This window comes from Pagrus major, chromosome 20 (assembly GCF_040436345.1).
Source record: "Pagrus major chromosome 20, Pma_NU_1.0".
Lineage (NCBI taxonomy): Eukaryota > Metazoa > Chordata > Actinopteri > Spariformes > Sparidae > Pagrus > Pagrus major.
In genome coordinates this window covers 27,406,444-27,418,923 of record NC_133234.1, presented here as the reverse complement: position 1 = coordinate 27,418,923, position 12,480 = coordinate 27,406,444, and the positions used below count along the sequence as shown (strand labels likewise).

Sequence of the window (12,480 nt, the reverse complement as noted above, 5' to 3'; positions counted from 1 at the left end):
ATGGATACAACTGGGACGTACTACTTCGTCGTGACAGTGCACCTTGACCTTTGACCCTCTTGCTTCAATATCCCAAAACTCTGGAGTACAAGAGCGTAGTACTGCCACTCAGCTGTGCTTTCATCTGTCAGTGAGCTGTCAGATGTTTTTCCCTGCTTGGTTTATTTTCACGTGACACACCGTGACGTATATCTGCCGCCGTGCAGAGGATTGTGGGTCAGAATAGCCAGAGAAGCACGCTGGCTTCATACTGAATAATGAGGCCGGATGAGGAGTTTCTGTCATACTACATTTCACATACAGCTGCATCTCAATAAGTTGGAGTATTTTATTCTGTAATTTAACCCTCTAGGCGCCAAAGTCGCATTATTGCGACAGGCAACATTGCTGAATAAAACAGCCCATATCTTTAAATCTACTGCCTTGTGCTGTTACTGCTTGCTACCACTAGATGGCCACTAGATTCAACTTCAATCCTGATGTCATTTGTGGGTGTGTTTCTATGCAAAATACCTGAGAAAAAAAAGTTTGAAACCCGACACCAGCTGTCAGAGCGGGAGTGGCTAAGCGACAGAGAGACAGCTAGAGAGACAGATAGCGATTTTTGTAATAAAAAACAAAATGCCCAGAGGACTTTACAGTGCGGATGAGGTGCTTGCACAGATCTTTGCTGATCGCGATTCAGAAGGGGACGATTTGTGTTAATTAGGAGGTTACAAGGTGTGGATAGTACTCGCCCTGGGCTGTCAATCAAAACACACTGGACAGGAGGCAGGATGCAGCTTTAACCTTTTACTGAGATATAGTCTTCAGTACAGCACAACAATACAGCAGCCCACTGAATGTACAGCAAAGCAGTTATCTCGGCGTGTGTGTGTGGTCTGCAATAGGAAAAAGAATATAAACATAAATCAGCATATTATTAGTAACAGAAATAATAATTTCAGATATTGCACTGACCAGGTTACAGGTAAACATAAACACTAATCCAACTATATATACAGTTATATTCAAACAGGAATAGCACACATGTATTCGCTGTATATAAACAGAAAACGGCCGCATAACAACAGCTTATTAGCCGAAGCAGCGATAGCTTCACATACAATATAGACCGTTCATAATCACGGGAGAAATAACACACATAACCTACGGTCTGTTCATCTACGCACACAGGAACAGGGCCGCCAGATAACAGCCGCCCCCACAGTTGCGTAGCAAGTGTGTTCACTGCAGAGCTGGCTGGGCTAAAGGGCTAGGCAGAGGTGCTGTCATCCGGAAGTTCAGGGAGTACAATAAGCCTCACGACGGGGCGAGTGTAGACCTTATTCCCGACCTTTACCTCCGCTGCTCGGACATGTCCATCAGCACTGGTGATCACCTTGACAACACGACCAATGGACCAAAGGGCTCGTGGCAGCTGAGGGTCAGCCAACATGACCACGGTGTCCACTGCCAGGTTATCCGTTGTCGCCTGCCATTTCAACCGTGGTTGTAGAGTCGGTAGGTAGTATTTGACGAACCTAGACCAGAAATGGTAGGTCAGGATCTGGCTCTGCCTCCACCGCCTCCGACTCAAGAGCTCCGACTGTGGGTAGACTACAGGAGGCAAGCAGCTACTAGGCTGCCCCATGAGAAGGTGTTTCGGTGTGATCGGATCAAGGTCGGCGGCGTCAGAGGAGACATAGCCTAAAGGCTTTGAGTTCAGGATGCCTTCGACCTCGATTAGGACAGTCAGCAGGACCTCCTCTGTGACTGTCTGGGACCCAAGGATTGTCCAGAGGCTGGACTTCACTGTGCGGATCTCTCGTTCCCATGCTCCTCCGAAATGTGGTGCTGCCGGAGGATTGAAGTGGAACCCGATCCGGTGGTGCTTAGCAAGGAGCTCCTTCAAGCTGGTGTGCATCTCCCCGAACGCCGTAGCCAACTCCTTGTCAGCTCCGCGGAAGTTGGTGCCTTGGTCGGAGTAAAGTTCGGCAGGGGTGCCTCGGCGAGCGGTAAATCTCCGGAGAGCCATGAGGAATGCATCAGAGTCCATAGAAGTCAAGAGGTCCAGATGAACAGCTCGGGTTGTGAGGCATTTGAATATAAGGCCCCACCTCTTCTCAGAACGGCGTCCTATTTTCACCTGAAAGGGGCCGAAACAATCCATTCCCGTGGAATGGAATGGGGGTTTAAAGAGGCGGAGGCGTGCTGGAGGCAGATCAGCTATGAGCGGTGTGGAAGGCTTAGCTCTCCACCTTCGACACTCTGGGCAGGCGTGTTGTTGTTTCCGAATAGCCTCGCGCCCACGTAGGATCCAGAAGGACCTCGGCAAGAACCCGCTCAGGCCCTTGATGATGCAACCTGTCATCGAAGTCCCTGATCAGTTGTGTCGTCACTCTGTGATGTGGGTCCAGAACCACCGGATGGACTACTGACGGGTCAAGCTCTTCTGCCCGTCGCAGTCTCCCGCCTACTCTGATGATTCCTGAGGCTGTATCCAACTCAGGGGATAAGGTGATAAGACGACTGTTAGTAGGTATAGGTTTACCCGCTCTCAGGAGGGCGTACTCATCAGGGAAGCAGTCAATCTGAGCCCTCTGTAGGACGAGATGCTCAGCTTGCTTGTACACCGCTGCTGAGGGTGGTCCATCCGCGCTGGCTGCCCCGTGTAGCGCCTGTGCGGTGGCATCGATCAGCTCCTTCCAGGTGTCGTACCTTTCCAGGTCTGGCACGGCCGGATCCGGGCCAACGGTAGTGATCCCGCAGAGCTAGGTCAGCTAGAGTCTTTCCTCGGGTCAGATCGTCGGCAGGGTTGGACTCTGAGTTGATGTATCTCCAGGCTTCAGAACCTGTAAGTTCCTGGATCTCGGCCACTCTAGTCCCTACAAAGACCTTAAACCGACAGGAGTCAGACTGCAGCCAAGTGAGCACTGTTGATGAATCAGTCCAGAGCACGGTCCTCCGGATAGGCAGGGTGAGCTCCGTCCTTACCAGCTTGGCCAATTGAGCCCCAGTCACGGCGGCACAGAGCTCCAACCTGGGGATGGAATGTTGCCTACGTGGTGCGACCCTTGACCTGGCCATCAGGAATGCCACGTTGATGTTGCCATGGCTGTCTTCGGTGCGCAGATATGCCACTGAGCCATAGGTCCGCTCAGAGGCATCACAGAAGATATGGACATCATGGATTATATCAGGCTGATCCATGTGTGCAGGAACGTAGCAACGAGGCAGGCTTATCAGTGGCAGTGAGGAGAGTTCAGTCACCCAGGCATTCCAAGCTGTCAAGAGCTCCTCGGGAAGCATTGGGTCATCCCATTCTCGTGGCTTGTCCCACAGGCGCTGGACGAGTATTTTGGCTCTTGTAGTGAAGGGGAGAAGATGACCCAAAGGGTCATACTGACTGGCCAATACTCTGTAGACATTGAGCATGGTAGGTGGGCCATGGTCCACAGGCCGGTGTTTATAGCCGATGGTATCCGAGGTACAGTGCCATCTCAGACCAAGTGTAGCTTCCTGCATGTCCACCCGGTCATGTGAGAGCCAGAGTTCGGTGTTGTCAGAGAGTGCTTCTGAGGGCAAGTGACTGATCACCGATGGGGCGTTACTGGTCCACTGCCTGATCTCGAAACCACCAGATGAGAGGACAGCCCGCAGCTTGAGTGTAGGTCCAGGGAGGAGCGCATCATTGAGGTTAAGACCTCTGAACTCGTAGGAGCAATTAAAGACGATGCGGTTCTTCTGGTTATGCTGAACCATATGATGGGGTATGAACCAGGATTCCCCACTCTCATTTATCTCTTTATTCGGCAGCTTTGCCACAGAGCCTGCATCCTTGAGCTTCTTGATCTCTGCACTGTACGCTGCAGCCTTCTCAGGGTCCTTCAGGAGCCGCCTCTTGGTGCTCCTAAGGCTAGGCATCACCGCCTCGGGAGGGGCTTGGAAGCGGGGCACATTTTTCCTTCTGAGCAGGGGTGTGGCATAACACAGGATCCCTTCAACCTCAACACGCACCGTTTTCTTCTCCAGTAGAGCTATGGCCTCTTGGTCTTCCTTTGATCTCATTACCAGCTTTTCGCTTCTGAAAGGTAAAGTATCTACCTGCCAGAGGCGCTCAACATTACGGAGAAGTTCTGTTGCGGCCGGGTTGGTGGAAGTGAAGAGGCAGCTTTGTGACTCACAATATTGTGGCAGCCCCCTTGCTGGGCCCTGCAGGGTCCATCCCAGCTTGGTTCGGATAGCTGCCGGTCCTCCTGGTGGTCCACTTCTCACAGGCTCAATAGGTGTAATTAAGTGAGTCTGAACACTGCCGATGAGAAGCAGGGGACTGACTCCTGCGAAGGACTCAAGAGGCAGGTCTCTCAAGTGTTTGTACCTCTTCTGGAGGGCAGTCACTGGGTACGAATGGTCAGCCAGACTAAGATGCTTGGAGGTGAAGGCACCGCGGATATCATACAACTGACGTGGATAGGAGATTGGTGAGATCTTAAAGGAGATCTTGGCTCCATGGATAGTCTCGATATCCTGTCTGACTGTTCTCAAGGGTAGGTCTTCGGGAGTGCCCTGTAAGCCTAGTTTGTCAGCAGCAGCCGAAAGAAGAACTGTCCGCTCTGACCCATCATCCAAGACAGCATATGTGTCTAAGGTGCAGTTCTGATGGTGCAGCTGGACTCTAATGACCTTCAGGAAGACACGACTGCAGTCTGCTGGTCTGCCCAAATACAGGGTTGTCTCCATGGTTCTACCAGCTTTATCCTTAGCGTTCACGCCATGCAGGATCTGTAGGTGCTTCTCCTGGCAGATATTACAGGGCTTCTTCAAGTTGCACTGGTCAGGTAAGTGTGCTCTGCCACACCTATGGCATCGCTTGTTCTCCTTTAGCCAGTTGGTCATCTGTTCCGGAGTGAAGGATTTGAAGGCAGTGCACTGGCTGAGGAAGTGATTAGTACCATCACAGTAGGGGCAGAAGGGTTTAGGCTTAGGTCTCTTCCCCTTCCCTTCAGTGAAGGACTTAGCTGGAGAAGTAGGCTTCTCTTCTTTGGGGGAACTCTCAGAGCCTTGAAGGATAGTTGCAGCCCGAGGCTGGGCTGAGGGCTCCTTCCGCCACACCTGCTTGTAGCCAGGCTTCTCCCTCCTATCGCCAACCTGCTCTTCGTAACCCTGACACCACATCTCGTACTCTAGCCACTGTGAGAACTCAAGGAGAGTATAGATGTTCCCTGGCTTGTGGAACATATGCCTGCGGAATGCTGCTCGCAGCTCAGGTGGTAATTTACCCAGGAGCCTTGCCACATGTGAACCACACCTGAGTTCTGTGTCCCCTTCAGGTCCAAGAGTTTGCAGTATGCCCACCAGTGCACGGACCTGTAAAGCAAACCTCTCGAAAGCCTCAGTGTCTCCACGCCTGATGTCAGGAGAATCTATCACGTGAGCAGTCTTCTTCAATGCCAACAGGTGGGGTTGCCCAAACTTTTCATTAAGCGCTGCCATGGTATCGAAATATGGAGCAGGTAAGTTCAGGTAGGAGTCAGCAATTAGGTGTGCTTCCTCCAGTTTCAGGTGGTCCACCAGGATCTGATACTTGAAGAGCTCAGTGTTGTCAGTTGGCAGGAGGTTTCCCAAGGCAATCTTGAGTCGTGCAAATTCTCCAGGGTCTCGATGGACGAAGACGGGTATGGTTGGCTTCGGCCCCCTGTAGCTCCTCTCCGGGGCCACCAATGATGAAGGCTGTGGGTGCCCCTGCGGTGAATAGGCTTGAGTTGGTGACCACATCTGGCTGTGATACTGAGGGGCAGACCTTGGCTGGGAATATGTCTGCCTAGGCGGGGCTGCAGGCTGAGGATAGACCATGGGCATGGGATATGAAGACGTCGCCCTGTCCGGTTGCTGCGGGTAGGAGGGGCAGCCCTGCGGTGGCACCGGCTGTGGTGCAGGATAGGGGCTGGACTGATAGGTCTCTGACGCAGCAAAGTTAGCATAGCCTGGCTGCCTTTGAGGTGTCTGCAGTTGATCATAACGTGAGTGATACATGACCGGCTGCGACTCGCGGGGCTCTGGCCCAGCAGTAAGTGGTGACGTAATATAGCCCTTCATGGTCTGCAGCTCCTGCATCATCTTCTCCAAGACATCCATTATGACTTCTCCAGGCATCGGTCTGTCTCTAACCGAGCTGTAACCCTGACCGGCTGGGAAGTCCCTGACGTGCACTTGAGTAGTGGTCGGCTCTCGCTGAGACCATCTAGGGGATTGAAAGGCCACAGGAGGTGGGGCTTCGACAGGTGATGAATGGAAACGCCTCTCCCCTGAGACAGGTGATTGAAGGTGAGGTGGAAGATATTTGGTCGGAGCGGAGCGTAGCCTCTCTCTATCCCTTAACACAGTCTCTGGTGATATAGAGTGCGGAGGAGACTCGTAGTCCACAAGGTCCAGCCGCCGTCGTAGCTGCTCCACCAGCCCGCGATCCACGCTGGAGCATGTAGGAGCCCCGCTAGCTTCTCTGTGGAGACTGTGGCTACCATCAATCCTGATGTTAGAGGCAGTTGAGGAATGGTAGGATGTATTGTCTACATCAAGGACGTGCCACTCTTCCCCTGCTTCTCCTCCGGGTCTGTCTGCATGCTGTGCTGTACGATGTAGGTTGGGTGCTGAGGAGGTGACGGCTCTGCGTCTAAGAGGACCAACCTCATACTCAGCTAGGTGGCGTGGAGGTTGAATGTTGCGTCTAGGGCGCATAGGCTCCATCTTTAACCAGGGTAAGTACAGGGTATCCGGCTTGAAGGACCACAATGTTAATTAGGAGGTTACAAGGTGTGGATAGTACTCGCCCTGGGGTGTCAATCAAAACACACTGGACAGGAGGCAGGATGCAGCTTTAACCTTGTACTGAGACTGAGTCTTCAGTACAGCACAACAATACAGCAGACCCACTGAATGTACAGCAAAGCAGTTATCTAGGTGTGTGTGTGTGGTCTGCAATAGGAAAAAGAATATAAACATAAATCAGCATATTATTAGTAACAGAAATAATAATCTCAGATATTGCACTGACCAGGTTACAGGTAAACATAAACACTAATCCAACTGTATATACAGTTATATTCAAACAGGAATAGCACACATGTATTCGCTGTATATAAACAGAAAACGGCCGCATGACAACAGCTTATTAGCCGAAGCAGCTTCACATACAATATAGACCGTTCATAATCACGGGAGAAATAACACACATAACTTACGGTCTGTTCATCTATGCACACAGGAACAGGGCCGCCAGATAACAGGGGAGACAGTCTGTGCACCGCTGGAGTCCTGCTCGTAACTCGAGCGAAAGAGAAAGAAAGCATGAACTCATCACGTCTTCCCCAAGTGATCTCCCCCGCCGCGTCTCACTCGGGTGCGCTCGCATGTTTTCGAGTCTTCGTGGACAATTTTAATCTGTTTTGGAACCGCCCCTCCTTCTTCAAGCCCGACGGCATTCACCCAAACACCACAGGTAGTCGCATGCTTGCAGCCAACATACAACACACTGTACATTATGCTCCACGAGACTGACTATTTACACCCCCTTCACCGACACTCTTCCTCATCCCTCGCCAGCAGAAGCACAGACCACTGTCCAGCTCACTAGCGCCCCCGTACGACCCAACCAGTCATTATCCCTCCCACCTGAAACATTCCCCATACAATCCATTATAACACAGAGACCACCCCGCCCATGCGGTACATCCAGGACTATGAAGAACAACAACTTGCTCCCCATACACTGCACTCCTGCTACCCCCTCCTCGACTCAGATCCAAAAACACCTCAAACTGGTCCTACTCAACACCCGCTCACTGACCAACAAAAGTGCCATCCTACATGAACTTATCACTGACAATAAACTGGACCTTCTCTGTCTAACCGAAACCTGGCACAAACCTCTAGATTACCTCTCCCTAAATCAGACCACACCCACTGGCTACACCTACATTGACAAACCACGCCCTGACGGACGGGGTGGTGGCGTCGCTGCCATCTTCAAGAAAAATTTCCTTGCATCCACTATCTCCATCCCTCCTGCTCAGTCTTTTGAACATATTGCCCTCAAACTGCCTGGTCCCACTCCCCTGGTCATCACCATCATCTACCGTCCCCCCAAACCAAACCACTCCTTCCTCTCAGACCTCGCCGAATTCCTCACCCAGCTATCCGCCATATCCCCCTCAATTCTGCTGCTGGGTGACTTCAATATCCATATCGATGACCCTAACTCCAAAAGTGCAATAGACCTCCTGGAACTGCTTCATTGCCTTCAATTCACCCAGCACGTCAACTTCCCCACCCACTGTCGCGGCCACATCCTTGACCTAGTCTGCTCTGCCGGTCTCACCCTTTATAAACTCTCCAGCCTCAACCTACAGATCTCTGATCACCTGGCCATCATCATGGATTTCATCACCCCCCTGCGTCCCCCAAAACTCAAACGCAACATTACCTTCAGGAACATTAAATCCATCTCCCCTTCAGCTTTTTCTGACTTGCTGGTCAACCCCCCCTTTAACTTTTAACCCCACTGACCTGGTCAACCATTACAACGACACACTGTCCCTCTGCCTCAATAACCTGGCCCCCTTAAAAACCAAATCAGTCTCTTTCACCCACTCAGCTCCCTGGTACACTCCCCAACTCCGTCAAATGAAAATCTGTAAGCGCCAGCTTGAAAGACTCTACAAGAAAACCGGTCTCACAGTCCATCTCAACACTTACACAGACCACCTCTCAGACTACAAAAACGCCCTCACTGCTGCACGGTCCACCTACTACTCTCAGCTTATTCACTCTGGCTCCAAAAACCCCAAGACTCTCTTCTCCACCATCAACAAACTCCTCAAACCCTGCGACAACACCCTCACCTCCTTCACAGTCAACAAATGCAACTCCTTCCTGGCATCCTTTCAGTCTAAGATCGACACTATCTACAATCAACTTAGCACCCCCCCACCCCCCCCCCCCACCCCCATTACAGCCTCTCCACCTCTCACCTCTCACCCCCCACCACCACCACCACCACTACTCAACCTCTGTCACAGTTCACCCCTGTCTCTCCCCTGGAACTCCTCTCCATTATCACCAAGATAAAAAACTCTACTTCTGTTCTGGACCCTATCCCATCCTCCATCGTTAAATCCTGCCTCCCTACAATCTCCCCATTAATCGCCATCATTATTCTCTCCTCCCTCCTCCCTCTCCTCTGGCTCTGTCCCCGAATCCCTCAAACTGGCCGCTGTCACCTACATCCTCAAAAAACCCGGCCTGGATCCTGACATCATCTCAAACTTCCGTCCTATCTCAAACCTCCCTTTCCTGTCAAAGATTCTGGAACGTGTTGTCGCCTCACAAATCAAAACCCACCTCCACTCTCATGAACTGTATGAACCTTTCCAATCTGGATTCCGCCCCAAACACAGCACCGAAACCGCTCTCCTTAAAATCACCAACGACCTCCTCCTCTCTGCAGACTCCGGCCACCTCAGTATACTCATCCTCCTTGACCTCACTGCAGCCTTCGACACCATCAACCACTCCATCCTCCTGTCCCGCCTACAAACATTTCTCAACATCACCGGCTCCGCTTTTTCCTGGCTCAAATCCTACCTCTCAGACAGACAACAGTTCATCCATGTCAACAACTGCTCCTCCTCCACTGCCCCCCTGCTTCAAGGCGTCCCCCAGGGCTCAGTGCTTGGTCCTCTCCTCTTCATCATTTATCTACTCCCCCTTGGCTCCATCATCCGTCGTCATGGTCTCCGTTTTCACTGCTACGCCGACGACATCCAACTCTACATCTCCACAAATCCATCACCCCTGCCACCCACTCTACCCTCACAAACTGCCTGTCAGAACTACAATCATGGCTGCAAAAAACTTTCTCAAACTAAACTGTGACAAATCTGAAATCATACTCATCGGCCCAAAACATCTCACCACATCGACCCAGAACTTCTCCCTCAGCTTTGACAACATCACCCTGTTTCCCTCTCCCTCCATCCGTAACCTTGGCATCATCATGGACAGTACTCTCTCATTCGAACAGCACATCAGCCGCCTCACCCAAACTGCCTTCTTCCATCTAAAAAATATTGCCCGCCTCCGCCCACTACTCTCCTTCTCTGCAGCTGAGACTCTCATCCACGCATTTATCACTTCAAGATTGGACTACTGCAACAGCATCCTCTATGGTTCATCTTCCAAAGTCCTCAATAAACTTCAATACATCCAAAACTCTGCTGCCGCCTCCTCACCCACACCCGCTCCCGTGAACATATCACCCCCGTACTCCAAAACCTTCACTGGCTCCCTGACCGAATCAACTTCAAGCTCCTCCTACTCACCCATAAAGCCCTCCACAACCAGGCCCCTCCCTACCTCACGGACATGCTCCACCAACACACTCCTTCCCGAAACCTCAGATCCTCCGACGCTAACCTTCTCTCACCCCCCCTCAGGACCAAGCACCGTACCTGGGGGGATAGAGCCTTCTCCATTGCTGCCCCCTCCCTCTGGAACTCCCTCCCCAAACACATCCGTGACTGCCCAGACTCATCCACCTTCAAGTCATTACTCAAAACCCACCTCTTCAAATCCGCTTTTCATTTGCACTCGTAGCTGTTTGTTGTCCTCAACCTGTTCTCCCTAAAAACCTGCACATATCCTTCATACATTGTTCTTTTTTTTCTACATATTTCTCCTTTTATCGCACCATGCACTTGATTTTATGCACCATGCACTTGATTTTATGTATTCTTGTATGTATTTTATTCTTGTAAAGTGTCTTTGAGAGTTTTTAAAAGCGCTGTACAAATAAAATGTATTATCATTATTATTATTATTATGTTCAGGTGCACTCGTGCCCGCGCGCCAGTTATGGCCTTTATTACAATTTTCCCTCTGATGACGATCGCTCGTCAGAAACGAGTGACTGACGATGCTGCAGCTGCACACACTGTCACACAAGCAACACACACTGATCACTGCGAGAGTTTTCTTTTCTTTTTACAAGTTAGATTAGGAAATTTACTCCTATCAGATTCCTGTTCATTTACTCTGAGGATGAGAGGATGAAAAAAATCAATGAAAAAATCAAATGAAAAAAAATCCAATGTGTAAATATGTTCAGAATTCATCAGCTATCCTCCCTGCTGGAAACCACCGGCCAGTATGAAAGAAGGTTTTACAGTGCTGATAAATGCTTCGTCCCAGTCTCTACAGGGAGACCAGCGGCTCACCGAGACCAAGTGATGCTGGGAGAAAACTTTAAGTGGCATGGCGACTGAAGACACAATGAAATCCATACAGGTAAAGAACAAGCTTCTCCAAGGCTGCAAACAGGTCCCAATTATCCAACCTCCGTTTTATCAACGTGCCAAAAGGGCAGCGAGCCCGGCAACAAACTGAAGCAGTAAATATCCGACTTATTAATGGAGACGGTGGGAACGGAGCTGTTCAACAAGCAGCCGCTGATTGACCCGGACCCACGGTGTCGTCAGTGACGTCGTCTCCTGACTGAAACACTGTAGAGCTGCTCCTGTATATCAGCAGCTCACAGAACTGAACCAGAACCACAACTGCAGTTGTCAACATGAGCAGATTTATTGTGATGTTCATCTTGTTTACGAGCTTTTCTGAGCCCAGCTGGCTCCATGTTGGTGCTGGTTCTGGTGCTGATGAGACGATGTAGCGTTTTCAAGGTTTACTAGTATGACAGCTGACAATTATCATACCCTGTATATTTGCTTATATTTGAGATTAAATTCTACCACATTTTTGTTATTAGAAAGAATCACATTCATTAAGTTTATATCAAGTTTCATGTCTGTCAGGACATTTTATGAAATTATCATGAAACATTTGTTCAACCAAGAAACTCTTGTTTTCATTCTGTTAACTGATAATAATAATAATAATGATATAATAATGATAATAATGATGATAATAATAATAATAATAATAATGATAATAATAATAATAATGATAACAACAGTGTAACATGGTGAAACTGGGATGTTTCTGAGATGGTATCACACTGTGAAACTCTCAGCGTTACAACCCCAGTCTGAAAACTGTCTGTGTAGTGGAGCGGTTCCTTACAGAGCTGGGAGGCGTCACGGAGACACAAATAACACATTTGTGAGCACATGAAGACATCAGACCATCAGCTTTCTGCTCAGCTTCTTATTTATTGTCATCATACAGCAGGTTATGATCCACATTAAGGTTTAAACCTCCACCAAATATCAAGATAGTGCAGAGATGAACACACCGTGAGACCACACATTTATCTTTATCCATTAAATGTGTTCACAAACATGAGCTGGTGTGCTGGTGGACTGTGCTGGGAACCAGTTTCAGGAAAATACGGCCCATTAAGAGATTACATGCTTAATGATAGAAAGAGAAAGAAATCACTAGAGATCAACTGCTGATATTCTGCTGTACGATGGTCCTGGAGATCTA

At 49.9% G+C, this 12,480-nt stretch overlaps 1 protein-coding gene across 1 annotated transcript in view; it reads right to left on the bottom strand.

The window, feature by feature from the left end:
* Nucleotides 1–12,183: 12,183 nt before the first annotated feature.
* LOC141015172 (microfibril-associated glycoprotein 4-like) overlaps nt 12,184–12,480 on the bottom strand; it is a 10,839-nt gene continuing 10,542 nt past the window's right edge. The window contains exon 7 of the mRNA XM_073489120.1: nt 12,184–12,480. This exon is cut by the window's right edge and continues 251 nt beyond it. Coding sequence (XP_073345221.1) covers nt 12,478–12,480 — 3 coding nt within the window. The 3' untranslated portion in view covers nt 12,184–12,477.